The 19,162-nt window shown below is 36.5% G+C and overlaps 1 protein-coding gene across 2 annotated transcripts; it reads left to right on the top strand.

Annotated features, from left to right (window-relative positions):
- Positions 1 to 4,108: 4,108 nt before the first annotated feature.
- Positions 4,109 to 7,278, top strand: LOC137745635 (UNC93-like protein 3). Of its 2 annotated transcripts, none has more exons than XM_068485621.1 (10): positions 4,109 to 4,641; positions 4,870 to 5,033; positions 5,121 to 5,184; positions 5,269 to 5,382; positions 5,456 to 5,500; positions 5,882 to 6,132; positions 6,253 to 6,343; positions 6,523 to 6,635; positions 6,778 to 6,901; positions 6,988 to 7,278. In XM_068485621.1, the coding sequence occupies exons 1-10, from the start codon at positions 4,474 to 4,476 to the stop codon at positions 7,168 to 7,170; spliced, it is 1,317 nt and encodes a 438-aa protein (XP_068341722.1). In that variant the 5' UTR covers positions 4,109 to 4,473; the 3' UTR covers positions 7,171 to 7,278. The 2 variants fall into 2 exon arrangements, with proteins under 2 accessions (XP_068341722.1, XP_068341723.1); XM_068485622.1 differs by having other exon boundaries at positions 4,501 to 4,641; positions 4,831 to 5,033.
- Positions 7,279 to 19,162: the final 11,884 nt, after the last annotated feature.

Below are 19,162 nucleotides of genomic sequence, written 5' to 3'. Positions count from 1 at the left end.
TATGTTTTTTTTTCCCATTTCCTCTATTTTTCAAGGGTTTGACACTCGCTCTTTTAGTCATCTGCACTTCGAATTAAATATTTTGGAAATTTTTAGCACTTGCAAAAGTAGTACAGAAGGATAAAGAATGAGTGCTAGAAGTACTAGATATGTTTTATGTTTTTGATCAACTTGATTCTGATGGTTATGGAACTTTTGGATTTGGCAATCAGGAGAAGAATTTGGGTACCACATTGCTTGAATTTTGTATTTATCATTCGCATTTTTCTCTTTGGTGGTGTCGGCAGTGGTTCGACGTTTGGGTTTCAAAGAACTCTTTGATTCTTGGGACTACTGGCTATTGGTTGTTCATAGCTGCACATTTGAAACCAACTTGGTAGCTACTTTACTAATCCACTAAATAACTAGCAACTGAATTCTTAGTCCAAAGTAAAAAAAAATCCCAGCTGATGTGCATAGAACACGACTCCTTAACTGCAAATTACAGTAGTACACATATGACATACATTCTTTGCAACGCATTGAAATCACGAAAGTAAAAAGTTTATGCAAACATGTCAAATTGAGATTCGTTTGCACAGAGGAGCCAAGTATAAGAAAGTCTTTACTCTAGTTTTGTTGCACATGGTTTTACGTTGAACTATTTCTTTGTAGGTACATAATTGTTCCGGTTTCTTTGTACCTTGGGTTTGCCTCTTCAATAATATGGGTCGAGCAGGTACGAGATCTCATATTTGCGTCAACTTCAAGTCTTTAGTGTTCAGTGACAAAAGATGGAATTTAATTGCTGAACTGATTGTGGATCCATCAGGGAACATATCTAACTGCAGCAGTGCATAGTCATGCCCGAGACAATGGCTTACATGAACGAACAGTTATTGGTAACTTAGGGATTGTTTGCCTGTCGACAGGTGAATCTGTTCGGTCCTCCTTATGAATTTGTGCTACAATTTTCTATCGAATTTATCCTGCCATTTTGGCTTATGATCTTTGCTATGAACTTTTGCAGTTCATTGGAAATCTTTTACCACTTTTCTTGCTAAAAAGTAGAAAAGTGAGTGCCAACTGCCATCCTTTTGTATACATTGCTTGTTTCAATTTGCGTTTAGAATCCATGGTTGTTTGGATACGATGTGCATTGATTTTGTTTCCCTTTTGATCACTGCAGGACGGAAATACAGGCGACATAAATTTGTTGTTCACTGTGTTTCTCTGCAATATGACCTTAGGAACCATACTGATGTGCTTCTTAAGCAAACGGGATGACAAAGTAGAGTCTCTCAACTTACTTGCTACTCTGTCATCTTCGTCAATGTCGCTCATCCTTTGTTTGATATACGGAGGCTATTAATCATCCCCCTCATGGCATATACAGGATTACAACAAGCATTTGTATGGTAACTACTTGACCAATTATCGCAGCTATACTGTCCTGCAGCCAAACAATAATAACTTATTTTCCTTTTCTAATCTTTCTTTTTCTTGCCCCGTGTTAATAATTGCACAATTATTTTAATTTCAGGGCTGAATTCACTAAGTACATCGTTAAACCAATGCTCGGTATGTCTGGTGTGGGCGGTGCAATGGCAGTTTATGGGGCTTTTGATGAGTAGTAAGTATATATACACAAGTAGTTCTTTAACCTTGATAGAAGTTTTTTCTAGACTTGTGATCACACGTTTGGGTGCCGCTTATGTTAGTGTTCACTCTCTGCTGGTCGACTTACCTCGGGTCTCAAGTCCATCACTCTTATTGTCACAGGCGGAACTTTAGTTCAGGCCGCTATATTCATCTGGCTGCTTCTTTTTTACAGGTTACTTAGCAGTTTTTATGGCAATTGTAATCTCCAATCTGAAGTGAATGCCTTGTTATCTCTAGTTCATATTTTACCTTTTTAATGATCAAGCAGCCCGTCAAGTGGACTACTTGGCACAATGAACCTTCTTATCATGTCAGCTCTCTTGGGCATCGGCGATGGAGTTTTCAACACACAGCTCAGTGCTTTGATTGGAATATTCTTCAGACACAATACGGTATGAAAAATATCACTCCTTTATAAGTTTTGTTATCCTTGCACTTGCCTTGACAATCTGAATCCGAGTCTGTTGTTTTTCCTGGACCATGCGCAGGAAGGAGCGTTTGCGCAGCTAAAGGTGTGGCAGTGTGGCGCCGTTGCACTCATCTTCTTCATCAGTCCATACATCTCATTACAGGCAATGCTAGTTCTTACGCTCTCTGCGATCTGCCTCTCGTAAGCCTTCTTTCTGTTTCTGTATCGCTGAGGCGACAAATCAACCTCGCTTCATCGAGTTCAGGTTCAGGTTCATGATGTGTTGCGCATGAAATATGAAATCTTAAAGAGCAAAAAGGATAATTATTGTACTTATTATTCCACACTTTGATGTAGAATAGATGCCTTCAATAATTCAACCTCCATTCAATAACTTTTCAAACGTACTAGACAAAAAACTTTGCACAAGAATACACTTAAATTTATTACCAGAAAATACCAACATAGTGCACTTAAAATTATTACATAAAATAACAACATAGCACACTTCAATTTAACACAAGAATGTTGAGAGTTGTCCCACATCGGTGAGGGATAAGGTTTGCTATGTGCTTATATGGTCTTGGGCTACTCCCCATATTGCCAATTGGTTTTATGGTGGAACCTCAATTTCATCATGGTATCAGAGCGGGTTGTCCTCGTGTGAAGCCAAACGGCCACACGCGCTCCACGTCACCCAGTTGTTGTCCACGTGTAGGCTTGAAAATTCGCCACACGTGCGGGGGCGTGTTGAGAGTTGTCCCACATCGGTGAGGGATAAGGTTTGCTATGTGCTTATATGGTCTTGGGCTACTCCCCATATTGCCAATTGGTTTTATGGTGGAACCTCAATTTCATCAAAGAACACATTAATACACCAACATCATCAACATTCACCTTCTCAGCGCCATACATGCTCAACCAAATCCTTGCGGAGTGTGTCATGACCTTGAGGAGTTTGAATTCTATTTAAACATCTCATATACTCACTCAATGTGACTCTATCCTGTCGGGTCTCATATGTGGTTGCAGCGAGATATTCAACATATCTTGCCATAGCTCTCGTATGTGTTGGTTGGTCATCATCCACATCTGAAACCGCCTCCGAAAATCATGAGCAGGAAATCTCGAACGCTTGATGAAATAATCTTTCATCATTCGGTCATGACATTCTTCTTTTTCACGCTGCACAAATGAACATCCCGTGACAAAACCACGATAGCTAGATTCGACATGGTGCTCATATTGCGTAATCGAGTTTGCAAGTTTAGCTTCTACATTATGTATCCTCAATGTCAAGGCTTGCTTGGTATTGTGCCATCTGCATTGTCCTGCTACGCCTTCTTCTATGACCCATTGATGATGAGATATTGAGGATTTTTAGGAAACAAAAACACTTTGAAAGTTGAAAGATTGGTGCATATAGAGGATGATTGAAGATTGAAAGATTGTGTGATCAACTGATATTCAACCTGTGTTTATATAGAGGATGATTGAAGGTTTCAATTTCATGTGTGTAGGTTTATGTTTTATGCGTTTCATGTGTTTTGTATGTATTTTGTATGTGTTTCACATGTGTTCTGTGTGTGCTTCATCTCTATCATTTGTTTTGTATGTACTTCACATGTGTTTTGTATGTGTTTTACATGTGTTCTATGTGTCTTGTGTGTTTTATGTATTTTGTGTTTATACATCTCTATCATGATTTTCATATTCTTTCATAGTGTTTCATGTATCAATTTAGTAATTTTTCAATATTTATTGGAATTTAAATATTTTTAGATTAAAATGTTCATAAAATTAATTTATTTATAGTCTACATAATTTTTTATTTTTTTTAAAAGTAAATTTAAGAAAAAAAATTAACCTAAGTTCATTATTTGATAATCCTAACCTAAAATTTTAGGCCAGAAATGTTGAAGTATAAAAGTTGTTTCTGAACTAAAAGCTAAATTTTTCGGGTTAAAAAATTTAGCTTTTAGCCTAAAAGTTGGAGATTGTTTAAGAAATAAAATAAAAAATAATAAAAAAAGAAAAGAAAAAACGTTGCAATTAATGGCGGCAATGACACCGAAATGATTGGGAAACTGCTCGCCGGCGTTTGTCGTTTCGTCAGATTTTTCTTTCGATTGATTCAAAGACCTTTCCTTTACCGCTTGATTCCCGACCAACCGGCAAAATCCCTAAATTCAGAATCCCCTTAACTCCCTCTCAATTTTCTCACCAACCAAACAGTATTTTAGAGATAGAACTGAAAATTAACCCCAATTGAAAGTCAATCTCTCTGTTTGTCCACTAGCTCTCGGTTTTCTCTGCCGGCAGAAACCCCTTCCTTTTGGCCTCGCACTGTTGGACTCTCTCACTCATGTCTAGGGTTTTATAGCGATTCTTTGAGAATCTGTACGGAGAAGGACTCGAAAGCTATGGACTCGGCCGGTTTTCCCGACGAAGAGACGCCTCTGGTGGCGGATAATTCGCCGATTCAAAGCCGGAGGAGTCATACCAGAGACGTTCATATTCTCAGCTGTGCCTTTTTGCTGATTTTCCTCGCTTATGGGGCCGCTCAGAATCTCGAGACAAGTGTCAACACGGTGAGTTTTAAGTTCCGAAATTTAATTTGCGGATGTGGGTTAGGCCAGTTGGCGCGCCCGCACCGGAGTTTGAACCCGCTGCTCGTAGATTTGAGTGATTTAGAATATCCCCTTATGTCGAAACAAAAAAGTTTGAAACTTTTGCTTGATAAATGCTTTCCCCTTGATAGATTGTTGTGATTTTTTCAGCTTGATTGTGATTGTTTGGGGCTGTGAATTTGTGTTCAGGAGGATGATTTGGGGACAATTTCACTTGGGATTTTGTATTTGTCTTTCACATTTTTCTCTATGGTGGCGTCTCCTGTTGTTCGAGCATTGGGATCGAAGAATGCTTTGATTATTGGGACTACTGGCTATTGGTTGTTCATAGCTGCAAACTTGCTACCCTCTTGGTAGCAACTAATTTTCTTATATCCGTACTCTCTTACATAAATTTGTTCACTATGCATATGCTTTAGGTTTGAAGTATTTCAATGTAGGTATACTATGGTTCCGGCTGCTTTGTACTTGGGATTCGCTGCTTCGATAATATGGGTTGGGCAGGTGCAAATTACACCCCATATGTATCTGTTGCAAGTCTCTTTTTAGTGTTTGGTGGAAGTGCTGACCATAATGTGTCTCTATCAGGGGACATATCTAACTTCCACCGCGCGTAGTCATGCCAAAGATTATAATTTACATGAAGGAACAGTCATTGGCCACTTCAATGGAGAATTTTGGGGAATGTTTGCCGCTCACCAGGTGAATTTGTGTTACATTATTGGTAATGTTTGTGGCTGTTTTGGCTTATAATCTCTACTTTAAACTTTTGCAGTTTGTGGGAAATCTTATATCACTTGCCGTGCTAAGAGATGGAACAGTATGTGACTCTGCCATCCTTGTAGTTAAACTTGTGTTTATCTTGTGCCCTTTCTGTTGATTTTGTTCACTCATTAGACCCCACGAGTCTGATGGTCCTAGCATAGAAAAGAACCGTCATTTTGGAATCTTCTTCAATCTCATAAGTTAAATCAAAATGCATTTGTTGGTAACGAAACCTGATACTATTTTAACAAGTACAGCAGTCTTACGGTTGTGCAAACATGGCTTTAGGTTTCTTACTTCCTCTTTGGACTTCTCAGTAACGACGAAATTTAGGAGTGTCTAGTCCTGCACATACACTAGACTATGATTTTTATTTAGAACTTATCAGTGTTTTGAAACTACGTGCATTGATTTATTTTTTTTCATATCACCGCAGGGGGGAAGTAATAATGGCACAACCTTATTGTTTAGTGTGTTTCTCATCAGTATGACTTTGGGTACCATACTGATGTGCTTCTTACATAAAAGGGAGGGTAGAACAGAGGAGGACACCCAGGATTCTTCTCCCAGCTTCTGTGCATCTCTGTTGTCTTTGTTAAAGACAATCATTACTCCTTTGTATGATGTACGGATGTTATTGATCATCCCCCTCATGGCGTATTCAGGATTGCAACAAGCATTTGTGTGGTAATTACTTGACCAGTTATTACTGCCTACTCTCTTGTAGCCGAAACATTATATTTTAGGTTTTCATTTCTTCTTTTACTTTTTCCCTTATTGAACATTGCACAATTGTTCTAATTTTAGGGCTGAATACACCGAGTATATTGTTACTCCAACACTTGGTGTGTCTGGCGTGGGTGGTGCAATGGCTGTTTATGGAGCTTTTGATGCAATCGTAAGTATGCCAACGAAAGTAGTTTGTATCATTGATTAAATGCAGCTTGTACCATTAGTTAGGTCAGTGGAGGTTGCATTCAAAATCAACACTTTTGCTGATGATGCATTAATGGAGTTTTTATGCATGCTCGATATCTGGTGTTTGTCTATCTCACATTTGTTTGGATCATAAATCAGTGTTCACTGACTGCTGGTCGACTTACGTCCAGTCTCAAGTCCATCACTATTATAATTTCTGGTGGAGTCCTCCTTCAGGCTATAATATTCCTGTGGATTCTTCTAGGATACAGGTTAGTAGTATTTACGTGTGGTGTACCACAATTTTGTAGAGAGAGAAATTTTTATGGTAAAATCTAATTCAAACCTTTGGCCGATAATGTAAATATCTGATTTGAAGCTGTTGTTGAATATGAATTTCTTGTCATGATGCAGCGCTCAGAGTGGTGTACTCGGAATTGTCTACCCTCTTATAATGGCAGCTGTATTAGGTATTGGTGATGGAGTCTTAAACACACAGCTCAGTGCTTTGCTTGGTATATTCTTCAAGAGCGACACGGTATTGACTACACCTTTCCCTAATTCTGTTCCCTAATGCTTTACGTGTACCAATCTGTACTCACATTGTGTTGTTTCTGGGAACAGGAAGGAGCATTTGCACAGCTCAAGGTCTGGCAGAGTGCTTCGATTGCAGTCGTCTTCTTTATCAGTTCATACATCTCATTGCAGGCAATGTTGATTGTTATGCTTGCCGCTATTGCAATCTCATACACCGCCTTTGTTTTTCTCACGCTTCGTGAGAAAGCGTCACCATCTTCAACTTCTTGATGTGATAAGATGAAAATTGAAATCATCCTTGAGAAAAATTCGTGTGTACAGGCTGGTACATGTCATGTCTGTACTGTTATAAACCAAAGCATTCAACCTTGACTCGTATGAGCAGCATATCTCCTTAAAGTTGACGTCACTAACTAACAAATCAATTATCACAGCTAACAACTTGTTAATTAGTGAATGACCACTAACAGAGTGACACCTATACAATCCAGACCGATAGTTTCCTAACAGCTACAATCTCCAAATCGATCTGCAAGCAAATGTGTTGTCTGTAACTTGTTCATCTATATCTATGTCTTCTATATACTACTATATAAATCCAGCAGCCCATTTAGGGTCACGGGCTTCACCTAAAAAGAATGGGACAAAAATACCCCATAAACAAAAAAAATTCAAAAGCAGTTCAAAATAATGCAAGGGTATTTTTATCATATAAACAGTGTTTTTTATAATTGATTTTTTTTGCACAGTTTTTTTATTTTTATAATTAATACCTCACAATGGGTAAGTAATAATGTGATTTAATCAGTTGTGCTATTAAATATTATTTTCTCTATTTTTAAACACGTTCAAAATATCGTAAGAGACGTAGTTCCAGTTATAAAAAAAAGTATTTCGCATCAAATGATTTTTTTTTCTTTTTTGAATAAACGATATTATCTACATTAAGACCTATTTCAACCCTTGGAGTAAAACTCAAATTTTAGGTTCTAAACTTACCCCAACTTGCTTCAATCCTTGGGCAAATATGAGTTTTAACCCAAAACTCATTTTTGGGGCAAATTTAACCTAGGATTCTACCTGAGTTAGTGAAGCTGGCTCATCGTATATGTGTACTTTTTTTAGTTTTATATTTACATATTCATTAATTCCAACGACTAAGATCTAATATGATTAAATCCAAAGGTAAAAAAAAGATCTAATAGTCCAAATTTAAATCCAACGGCTATAGTAATTAAAAAAAAAAAAATTTCTGTATTTCATATTCCTTCATAATGTTTCACGATTTTCATGGTGTCGGTTTAAAGATTTTTAAATATTTATCGGAATCTAAATATCTAAGGTTAAAATGTTCATAAAATTAAATTAAGATAGTCTACATAATTTTTTTTTTAAAGTTACCTTAAGAAAAAAAAATTATCCTCAATTCATTCTTTAATAAAATTTAACCCAAAAGGGTTGGAGGAGAAAACTGTTTCTGGGTTAGTTCAAAATCAATTCCACCAAAAAGCACTTATCTTGTGCTTTTTTCAAAAACCACTTAAAGTGTTTTTGGAACTTAAAATCAATTCCACCAAAACGCTTTTAGTCATTTTAAAAGCACTTTTAAATAAGCTCCTAGGCCTAGTTTGCGGCTACTGTGCTGTGAAAAAAGTGTTGTTTTGAGAAGCAGGGGTAGATCTGCTTCTACTTTATGCTGTTTTGGACCCATTATTTAAAAAGAAAATTTTAGCTCCAACTTTTTTTATTTACCAAACACAATTTTGGCTCCAACTTTTTTAAAATGTTGCTTTAAAAAAAATTTCAACAACAAACCAGCCCTTAATTAGTTTTCCTTTCTTATTTGGTTTGTTTGTATTTTTTATGACTTAGGATTTTCCTAGTAGGATTAGGTTCTGGTTGTGGTGTTCACTTTAAGGCTGGGCAAACGGGCAACTAGACCACGGGTTGGGCGAGTTAAAACAGTTCCCGGTGGGTATGGGGAGGGTCCAAATTTTTTAAATTCAAAATGTGGCGGGGCGAGATGGGTCTAAATAGAGAAAAAGGCCCTTAATCCAGACAGAATCCATTGTCCAAATAGCTGAGGAAACAGACTTTGTCTCATTCTCTCTCTATAACTGATCTCAATCTAGAATTCACGACTCTTCTGGCTCCTCCGCTATCGACTCTCCAAATAGCTCAGTTCTCTTGCTCCCAAGTCCCAACTTGATCGAGTAGGTATCTGCAATTGAAGGTGGAGAGATTGAAAGAAGTGCACGAATAGAATATGAGCGAGACTGAAAAACTGGCTAAAAATCGGATCTAAAGAAGACCAGAGAGGAAGTGATCAAATCGGACGACGTCTTGCTGGAGAAGAAAGATATCTTCATCGAAGTCTCCATGCACGATGGCTAAGTTTTGTGTTAAGGAAAACATCAAGAAGCTTACAAGAACTTACATTTATCATATTTAAGTACTTAAATTATTTAGTTAAATTTTTAATAATATATATATATATATATATATATAACAAGTTATTATTATGAAAAAATGTCTACAAGTTCGTTTAATGAAATTTGAGAAGAAAATTCGCTTAATGAAATTTGAGAAGAAAATGTTTGACAAAAAAAAAAAAAATTGCGTAGAAAAGAAAAGCAATGAAATTTTAGAAAAATTATCGTATCAAGAATTTTTAAATAATATTTAGTAAGTTACTATGTGGAAAAATGTCTACAAATTGGCTTAATAAAAATAGAGAAGAAAAGAGAAGCAATGAAATTATAGAAAAAAAATTCTACAAGTTGGCTCCTCAACTGACCTGCAGCTGAGCCAACTTACATTAGTTGTCATTGTTTCATGTTTTCTGTTGTGTTGTTTTGTGCCCTCGAAATTCTAGTAGCGGTGCGATGTGGCCTCTTGTTTTATTATGTGTGCATTAAGTCCATGATTTGTCACATTTATCATCTGTTGAATTATACCGTTTGCACTTAGTTCTTGTGTGTGACAGCCATATGTAGAGATAGAGATTTTATCTCATTTGTTGACTGTGCAAATTTCTTTCTAGATCAAGATATTGGTCAATGAAAACTATATACCCATTTGACACATCTTGTAAGTTTGGTTTGTGTGAAATCTATCTATCGTTGCTTGACAAAAAATTGTCAAATATGCCATTCATTCATTAATTGTTGCCATTGCTTTTGTTGTTATACTTTTTTTTAATTGCAATTGATTTGGCACATCCATTTGTCAAATATGGCCACACTACTAAAATAAACAGTTTGCGCGACAAGGTATATTTTGTTGCACAAAAACTATGGCGACCAGAAAATCGTCGTGAAAAAAGACATTGCGCGACGAAAATTTTCAAATTCGTCTCGCCTCTAAACAATTGCGCGACGCTTTATTAGTCGTCGCGCTAAAGTTATATGGACAAAGGTTTTCATCGTACGATATAAACGGGTACAAGGGCGTTTTGTGACTAGTTTGTCTTGAAAAGTTTCGTGCGACGAAAGATGAAAGAGACACGTGGTAATGCGTGATGAAGAAATAAGACGTGCTTAATTTTATGCGACAACCAATCGTCGTCGCACAAGTGTAATTTTTAATAAAAAAAATAAATAGAATAAAAGGAAAAAAAAAAATTTCATACTAATGACAAAAAAAAGCAAATTAATGAATAAAAAAAATTTATTTATCATATAAATAAAAATGTACGTACAAATATAAAGTTTTAAAAGAAAGCAGGAACAAAACTATGAAAAGAAAGCGGCAAAATCTATAGGCATGTCGTTTGGAGGTGCTTGGTAATCTTGCTACTGGTTGGGGACGGGGTCGGAGGTCGACGAGCCTGATTGCTGTGCTTGCTCGGTGTGGAAGGGCTATAAGGGCAATGGTGCAGAAAAATAGGGGAAATGTATTCCAGAGGAACTGAGGGTTTGTACAAGCATTGACATTTAAGACTTGTACGATGCCAGCTCACTCCTCAAGCATTGACAACCCTCATCGAGAGCGACCTGCGGATCATCAAACTGCTGGAAACATTGGTGCAGGTCACTCTTCCACTACTTGTAGTGTTCGGAGAAAAGTTGATTGAGGTATGCAAACATGGCCTCGTCCATGTCCTCCAAATTGTAGTTTGTCTGCAATGTAACAAATATTTTGATAGTATTAGTAATAAAAGATAGTAATAAATACAAATATATAAATTTTACATGTAAAACATTAAAAAGGCGATGCTACTTACGGACAATTGATCGCACACCCTGTTCTTCGTCACCTCCGGCATTGCCTTCCAAGACTTCCACAACATAGGGCAAAAGGTCCGCACGACATGCCCACCATCGTGGGCCAATGCACTATGCTGCTCCACTGTTGGTGCTGCCTGATGTCACTCATCATATCTGATTGGGATACAACCATTGGTCACCCGGATGACTTTCGCCATCTTCAATTGTCGACAAGGTCCCTGAGTGTTTTTCTTCGCTGCAAAGAGATGAAAAAAAAATCATTAACCCAAAACTAATAACAAATCCTACTAAAATTTCGGCATAACCTTCCCTATAATTAAAACATTTCTCATAACCTTGAAAATAACATAAACAATAGATGTATCCAACAGAATGATCACAACAGTTTAATAAAAGGTTCAGAACGATGACAACTTTTTAATCCTTACATGACATAACAAATTGAATCTAAAATAACAAAACTCAGTTAACATGGGAATGAATGAGTGAATTAGGATTGTATACCTAGCCATGTACCCTAGTCATTGATTGTGGATCCCGATGGAGACATTTGGTCCGTAGTGCGGGGGCACCAGTGAGTACGTCAGGCGCTAACAAGTAATGCCACCAAAGAAGTCGACGATGCCTGCGCCTGTGGGACTGGAGGACCAACTGGGTCAACCGGATTGATCGGCCTATGGTCCATCTCTGTTGGAGCAGTGGCGGCAGTAATAGGTGTAGTCGTTGGACTAGGTGTAGAAGTCACCAACATTCGAGTTCTAATGAGGTGAGACATCTACAAAATTGGAAATCAATTTGTTTCATACACAAAGATTTAACTTCCCGTACACATGCTAATAATTTCAACTTAAATTTAAAACAAAATTTAAAAACCTTAATTCTAAACCCAATTCAAGTATGGCAGAAACAAAACTTAAAACTAATATACTATACACAAACTAATCAATTCAGATAGGATATAAACCCAACAATTATAACTTATAAGAATAAACTAGCATAAAGGAATAGTTGGAGGCAAAATCATAGCCTATGAGTGTATGCGCTCATCTGTATCTACGTGCTCTGTGTGTGTGGGTGTGTGTATGTACTGTCTGTGTGTGTGTGTGTCCATGTATATATGCTGATTTTGGGTGTGTGTGTGTTGATGTATGCTAATTTCCCATGTACTATGTGTGTGTGTATATGTGTGTTCATGTATGCAAGTTGTGTTTGTGCGCTGTTTGTGTATGTACTAATCAACATATTTACTTAATAGTTTCACAAGTAGTAATGAGAAAAGGGACATATAAAGTGATTCTGAATCTCTTTAAACATCCACATTACATATAGAAATCATATGACTATTGGATATAAATAGCCATATCAGCAAATCAATGCCATGATCTTCTTCAACAGAAGAGCAAGACAGAGAAGAAATGGATAACAAAAGAGTAAGAATAGTAAGGGAGAAGAGCAGCTTAGGAGAAGTCATTAAGGGATCCATTTAGTTATTAGTATTTGCTTAATTAGCACGTAAGGATGGTGATCATGTACTTACATTATAAGTATGCCCCAAGTGCAATGTGAACACTGAGCAAAATTGTTTAGGATACAAAATTACATGTTGGTATTTCAAGTTTACATTCATACAAACCTACGCAGAGGTTTCTGTAGAGCGCGTACGATGCATACATCAAAAGAGAAAAACAAGAAATGCCATCCGACTCTGTCTCCCCTTGTTTCTCAAATATATCCAAATTCAGCCAAGAAAACATATATGGGAACTGAGATTGAAGCACAACATAAACCGGCAACCTTTTAATTACATTGAGAAAAAGAAGGGAGATGGGTGAACCTTCGAAAAAACAACTTGATGATTCAAAATATTCCACAAATCATCAAAGGTCGAGGATCCCATCTTAGACAGATTGTTTTGAGTGTCACTTAATTTTTTAACCGTAGAAAATTTTCAATTCCAAATAAACTTCAACATGAAGGAAATCCAAAAAAAATGCAAAACTCCCAAATTAGCAATGCTGCAAGATAGATACTTTATTGAAACTAATCGTATCCGTAGGACAAAACATTGGCTTCTCAAACCTCATCTTGTTTACAATCATTTACAAATGTGCAACAATTTAATAAGAAAAATTCCAAAATCCAACAACAAGGTAGCAAAAACCCCACTTGGTAAACCAAGGAACAAGGCTAAAGTAGTAAGTTGATTTAGTTCCATTATTTCTCAAAACACTGAATCACTTTGCATGGTAATAAGAAAAATTCAATCAAGAGCGAGACAAGGCCCTAATTCTAACCCTTTACTTGAAATTATAAAACCCCTAATTTAAGAACCCTAATCTAACGCCCAATGATGCACCCTAAATCTAACCCCCAATTTAAGAAAACCTAATCTAACCTCACTGTCCAAAATCTTAAGACCTTAAGAACCTTAAAAACTCTAATTTAAGAACCTAAATGCAACCCGCAATTTATGAACCCTAAATCTAACCCGACTGCTCTAATTCTAAGCCTCAATTTGAAAAAGAAAAAAAACCAAAAAAAACCCTAATTCTAACCCCCAATTTGTAAATAAAGAAAATTGAAAATAAAAATTGAAGAGGAAATTACCTCTTGGAGATGAAGTCGCGACGACCAGAAAGAGGGACGGAGAAACAAATGGAGATATAGAGGAAGGAAAGAGAGGGTATCGCGCATGGAAAAAGGAGGAAGAGGGAAGTGAGCGGAAGAAGGAGAGATGAGGTTAAAATATAGAATCTTGCGCAATAGAACCTTTGTCTCACAAGGCTAAAAAATCGTCGCACAAGTTTTTTTAAATTTTTGCAAAAAAAAAGCGCCTTAATTGAAATTTTAGACACTTGCGTGACAAATACATACATTTCGTCGTGCAAATATACTTTGTGTGACGAAATATATGTATTCGTAGCGCAATATTCCCGCATAAATTTAAAATAGCTGTTAAATCGTGATTTTTCGTTTATAATCGTCAAAAAGTTTTGTCTCGTTACTTGATCTCTAAATGTTTTGTTTTTGTTTTTGTTTTTTTTTTTTTGCGATTTTTGGCGTATGCGATCTCGAACCATATGCAAACAAGTTTGACGGTTGGATCGTTGAAATTAGTTTCGTAGAATGCGTATCCCATCAAAAAGATAGATTCACTAACATTTATAGTTTATTTATACTTTCATTAAGTATAACATAAGATTTTGTGGTATCCATTAGTGTAAATAGTTTAAATTGAAGATTGAATTCATTCATTGTATTCATATAGGGTTAAGGAGTGTAGCTTTAAAAAATCATCAAAATCGGAGTTAAAATAACCGTTAAATTGTGATTTTTTGTTTATAATTATAAAAGAGTTTTGTCCCGTTACTTGATGTTTGAATCTTTCTTTTTTGCGATTTTTGGCGTATGCAATCTCGAACCATATACAAACAAGTTTGATGGTTGGATCGTTGAAATTAGTTTCGTAGAATGCGTATCCCATCAAGTTCAATGGTATGTGTGTGTGTGTATATATATATTTATTTATTTATTAAGTAGATTTAAATTTATTTATTTTGTACATATAACACTTAAGAAGTTGAATGATATGTATATTTAAGCCGATCCAATGGTAACCAATTTATTAAATTAAATTAAATATATATATTATATATAATTATTATAGTTTTTAGGGGTATAAAATTGTTAAATTAATATATATATATATATATATATAATTATTATAGTTTCTTTTTAGGGTTATAGAATTATTAAATTAATATTTTGCTTATCATGTCGGGTTATCGGATCGTGTCAGGAATTGCCAAGCCTAGCTTGCGTGACCAAAAATTGTTATGCGTCAGACAATTATGTTTTAAAATTTTTTTTTTTATTTTGTTTACAATTTATTATAAAATAAAAACATACCAAATTTATTCACAAAGTAATTCATATATAAAAATGGGAATCATTCATACCATTTTTTCCATGACTCTATATAATGCATTAACCATTTCATGTGTTCTACAAAAAAAGTTAGAAATAAATTGCCTTAATCTTCATTCGAACTATAATAACTTTCACTTTCGTCGCTATCATCATTTTTAGTGTCCTATTCCTAATCATCGATAAGTACGTCACCATTGTCGTTTGTGCACATTGGACTATCATATCGTGGAATATTACTAAGGTCAATTGTGATCGACTGAATCGGTATTTCGATTGAAGATACTCCTTCTATCTGAAATGGTTCTTAGATAAGATTAGTATCTCAGAGTGTTTCCGCACCACTTTCCATCAAAGATTCAAGATATTGGTTAGCAACATTGTCGATGTCGTCGTCAGTATAGTCTTGTTCTGGTATAGCATACACGTTCCTATGATCCATTGTCTGAACAACTTTCTAACCCCTTATGGCTTTAGGGTCATCTAGATACCCAATTTGTTTTGCCATGGTTGCTAAGATGTAAAGGTCATCTTCGTACCAAGTTTTGGTAGTGTTCACTGATAGTAATCCATGATCTCTTTTCGCACTTCCATGCCTATTTGGGTTTGTAGCAAACCATCGACACTTAAATAGGATCACTTGGCACCGGTCTTTGTAAAGCAATTGCACGACACTTGTTTGTTTACCATAGAATTCAATCTCTGTACTTTCGCTTTCCCTGAGGACATGAACACTGCTGTTTTGCGTACACAACTTGTCATCTCGTGCACCCGCTAAGAACTTGACACCGTTGACATGGCAACCTGAGTAATTCGCACTCCAAGTTATATAACTTTTCACTGTACGCGGGGGAATTTGATGCTTTCAGTTGATTCACCTAATATTAGACAAACATTTAAATTTGTTCGTTCAAGCAACTTAATTGGTACAATATATATATGTCCAATACAAAACGCTTTAAACTTACATATTCGAGAAACCATTGCGGAAACAATTCACGGTGTTTCTTGGCATACAAATGTGAAGGATATGGTTGCTTCATCATATTTTCATGCTCGTCTAGGTATGACAGTGTCTCGTCACAATTGTTGAGTACGAACCAATGTGCTACCTCGATGTCCTTCTTGGAAAACGACTCGCCATAAATCGGATCTCTGAATGGTCGAGCGATTTGGGCAAAAATTGAAAGTTTCTCCTTTCTCACACCCCTGTCATTATTGTGAGGAGGACAATTGAAAGTTGTCTCAACATACTTTAAATACATTCCACAAAATGTAAGCGCCTCATATGCCACCCAAGCTTGTATAATGGATCATTCAGGCTTCACTTTATTTCGTACACTTTTCTTCAAGTCTCCGAGAAGCCTACCAAAAGAAAATGATATGATACACATATTACTAATCGTAATATATATAATATTGATTAATAAAAAAGACGAGGAAGATATACCTTTCTATTGAATACATCCATCGAAAGTTGACTGGTCCAGCAAGCAATGCCTCTTCTGGTAAGTGAACCATCACGTGTATCATACTTGTGAAGAAAGCCGGAGGAAATATCATCCCAAACTTGCATAGAACTTGCACAATGTCATGGCACAACTGATTAACGTCCGTTTTTCGCAACGTTCTTGACATCAATTGCGAAAAAAAACTGGACAATAACATGATTGGTTTCACTACATCGGTTGGCAGGAGAAGTCAAATACCCATAGGAAGTAGGTGTTGCAAAACCACATGGCAGTCATGACTCTTTAGACCAGCTAATTTACCCTTGTTAACATTCATGCAACGCATGATATTTGAAGCATACCCATCAAGAAACTTTACAGACGAAAAAAACTTTAAAAATTCTTTCTTATCATTCAGTTTCATTGAAAAAAAATGCAAGATCCCTTCTAGCTTTATCATTGTACCTATTCATCCATAAACCCTGTCATATTCCCATTCATTCCAAATCAAGACGAGCTTTGATCGTGTCCTTTGTCTTGCCCTCAATATCTAGAATTGTGCCGACCAATGTGTTAAATACATTTTTCTCAACATGCATAATATCGAGGTTGTGTCTGAATTTTAGTTTGGACTAATACAGGAGCTCAAAAAACATAGACTTATGTGTCCAATTTATATGTGTAGAAGGTATTGTCCTACTGACATTGGTCTCGAAATGAGCAAAATTCAAACAGTTAAGTTGTTCCAAAATCTGAGCACCGGACCATTCTCTGGGTCTGAGGCGATGCTCTTTCTCCTCGTCAAACTCTTTATCTTTCTCTCGCCACTTATGCACTCAAGGCAACCATCTTCGATGACTAAGGTAACAAACTTTTTCGGCTACCAACTAGATGTTACGTCTTCCTTGCATAGAGGGCATGTCATATAACCCCTAGTGCTCCACCCGGAAACCATTGCATATGCGGGGAAATCATTCACAGTCCACATCACTGCAGCCCACAAAGTGAACATCTTGCCAGTACATTTATCGTATGTGTGCACACTGTGTGTCTATAAATCTTTTAGCTCATCCACCAATGGCCGTAAGTATACATCGATTGACCTACCAAGATCTTCACTTATCAATAGAGTCATGATTATGTATTCTTTTTTCATACATTTCCATCCTCATGCCATTTCATGTTTGTGGCAGTATGCGTCGACATATACAATCGCTGCAACCTAGGTTTCAGGGGCAAATAATGCATGACTTTTTGTGGGATCTTAGTCATTCTAATTTGAGATGTCATTTTGAACCTCGACTCATTGCATACAGGGCATTTATCCAATGTTTTATACTATTTGTAGAATAAAATAAAATTGTTTTTGCAAACGTGAATTTTTTCATAACCCAATCCAAGACCATTTAACACCTTTTGCGCGTGTCTATGGTCTTTCGGCAAACAATTGTCCTCCGGAAGCATTCTCTTGAAAACCCCCAAAAAGTAATTGAAACACTGGCTCGACATACGATACTTTATTTTTCCATGCATTAGTTCCACAATGGCCATGATAATGGAAAAGCTCTTACACCCCGGGTATAACTCTTGGTTGGCATTATTTTTTAATAGTTTTTCATATTGTTCGAACTCTGCACTGTCCATTGGTGTAGGGACGTCATCTTCCCTTTCCTGATTGGTGTTTGTCGATGCAAATGGAAAAACATCATTTATAATATCCATGACTTGTTCATTAGGATCCACAATAGGTTCAACATTATCCACTCTTGTGGCGTTTGAAGATGAAGCATTGTCTAATTGTTCCCCATAATGGTTCCAAGTATTATATGTCTTAATCATTCCATTTCTTACTAAATGAAATCGAACATTTTCAATTGTCTCCCTTAACGTGTTGTTACACCTCCTACAAGGACACCGGATTCTAGTTGCACCCGGGTTGTGTGTATGTACAAAGTTAATAAAATCCTCGATTTCGTCCAAGTATTTGTTCACGCATCTATTCGGGTTTTGTATCCACGTCCTGTTCATAATTCCTAGAACCACAATAACAATACAACAATCACAACACCTTCATACAAAATGATAATGTCACCTTATGCCTCTGGTAAGGGCCCTATCCTATTCGGGAATGCATAGTCATGTCACGTAATTTATGGCTACATTAGATTAGATTTCGACGTGGATGAATTTCGGCAGCATCTCAATATAGTTCTTCAGGTGTACGATCCTAAGAACGTACAGAGATAACATCGAAATCTCCATAACCGAAACCTAATCCTTCAACCATAAACTACACGTCATAACTGTGCATTCCCAAATTGTCCAAATAATGGGACAATTCAAGAATTAATTGGACCGTTGACACACCCCGACCCGGAATGTCAACTAGGACTCTGAATTGAGCTGTGATGGCCGACACCAGGAAGGTGACGAAGCCATAAAGTGTAGTGATGTGGAAAATGTGAATAAATTTAAACCTAAAAGTGCCTAAATACAAGAATGCGTTGTGAGCGGGAATGAACCCAATTCACACGTGATGACAGAGCATAAGTATAGTATAGTAAAATAGGGTGATAATTATACCATCGATGATAATTACCTACACCAAGATTTGCCAGTAATCCTTGTCGGTACGAAAACTCTGATACTAACACC

Source organism: Pyrus communis, chromosome 9 (genome assembly GCF_963583255.1).
Source record: "Pyrus communis chromosome 9, drPyrComm1.1, whole genome shotgun sequence".
NCBI classification, from domain to species: Eukaryota; Viridiplantae; Streptophyta; class Magnoliopsida; order Rosales; family Rosaceae; genus Pyrus; species Pyrus communis.
The sequence above is the reverse complement of the archived record's forward strand: the minus strand, read 5'-3'. Positions and strand labels throughout refer to the sequence as shown.

What these genes read in the sequence shown, in the direction of transcription:
- LOC137745635 (XM_068485621.1), top strand. Translation starts at nt 4,474, where the DNA reads ATGGACTCGGCCGGTTTTCCCGACGAAGAGACGCCTCTGGTGGCGGAT. An exon ending in TCGAGACAAGTGTCAACACG is followed by an intron (nt 4,642 to 4,869) that starts GTGAGTTTTAAG and finishes ATTTGTGTTCAG; the next exon opens with GAGGATGATTTGGGGACAAT. An exon ending in GAATGTTTGCCGCTCACCAG is followed by an intron (nt 5,383 to 5,455) that starts GTGAATTTGTGT and finishes AAACTTTTGCAG; the next exon opens with TTTGTGGGAAATCTTATATC.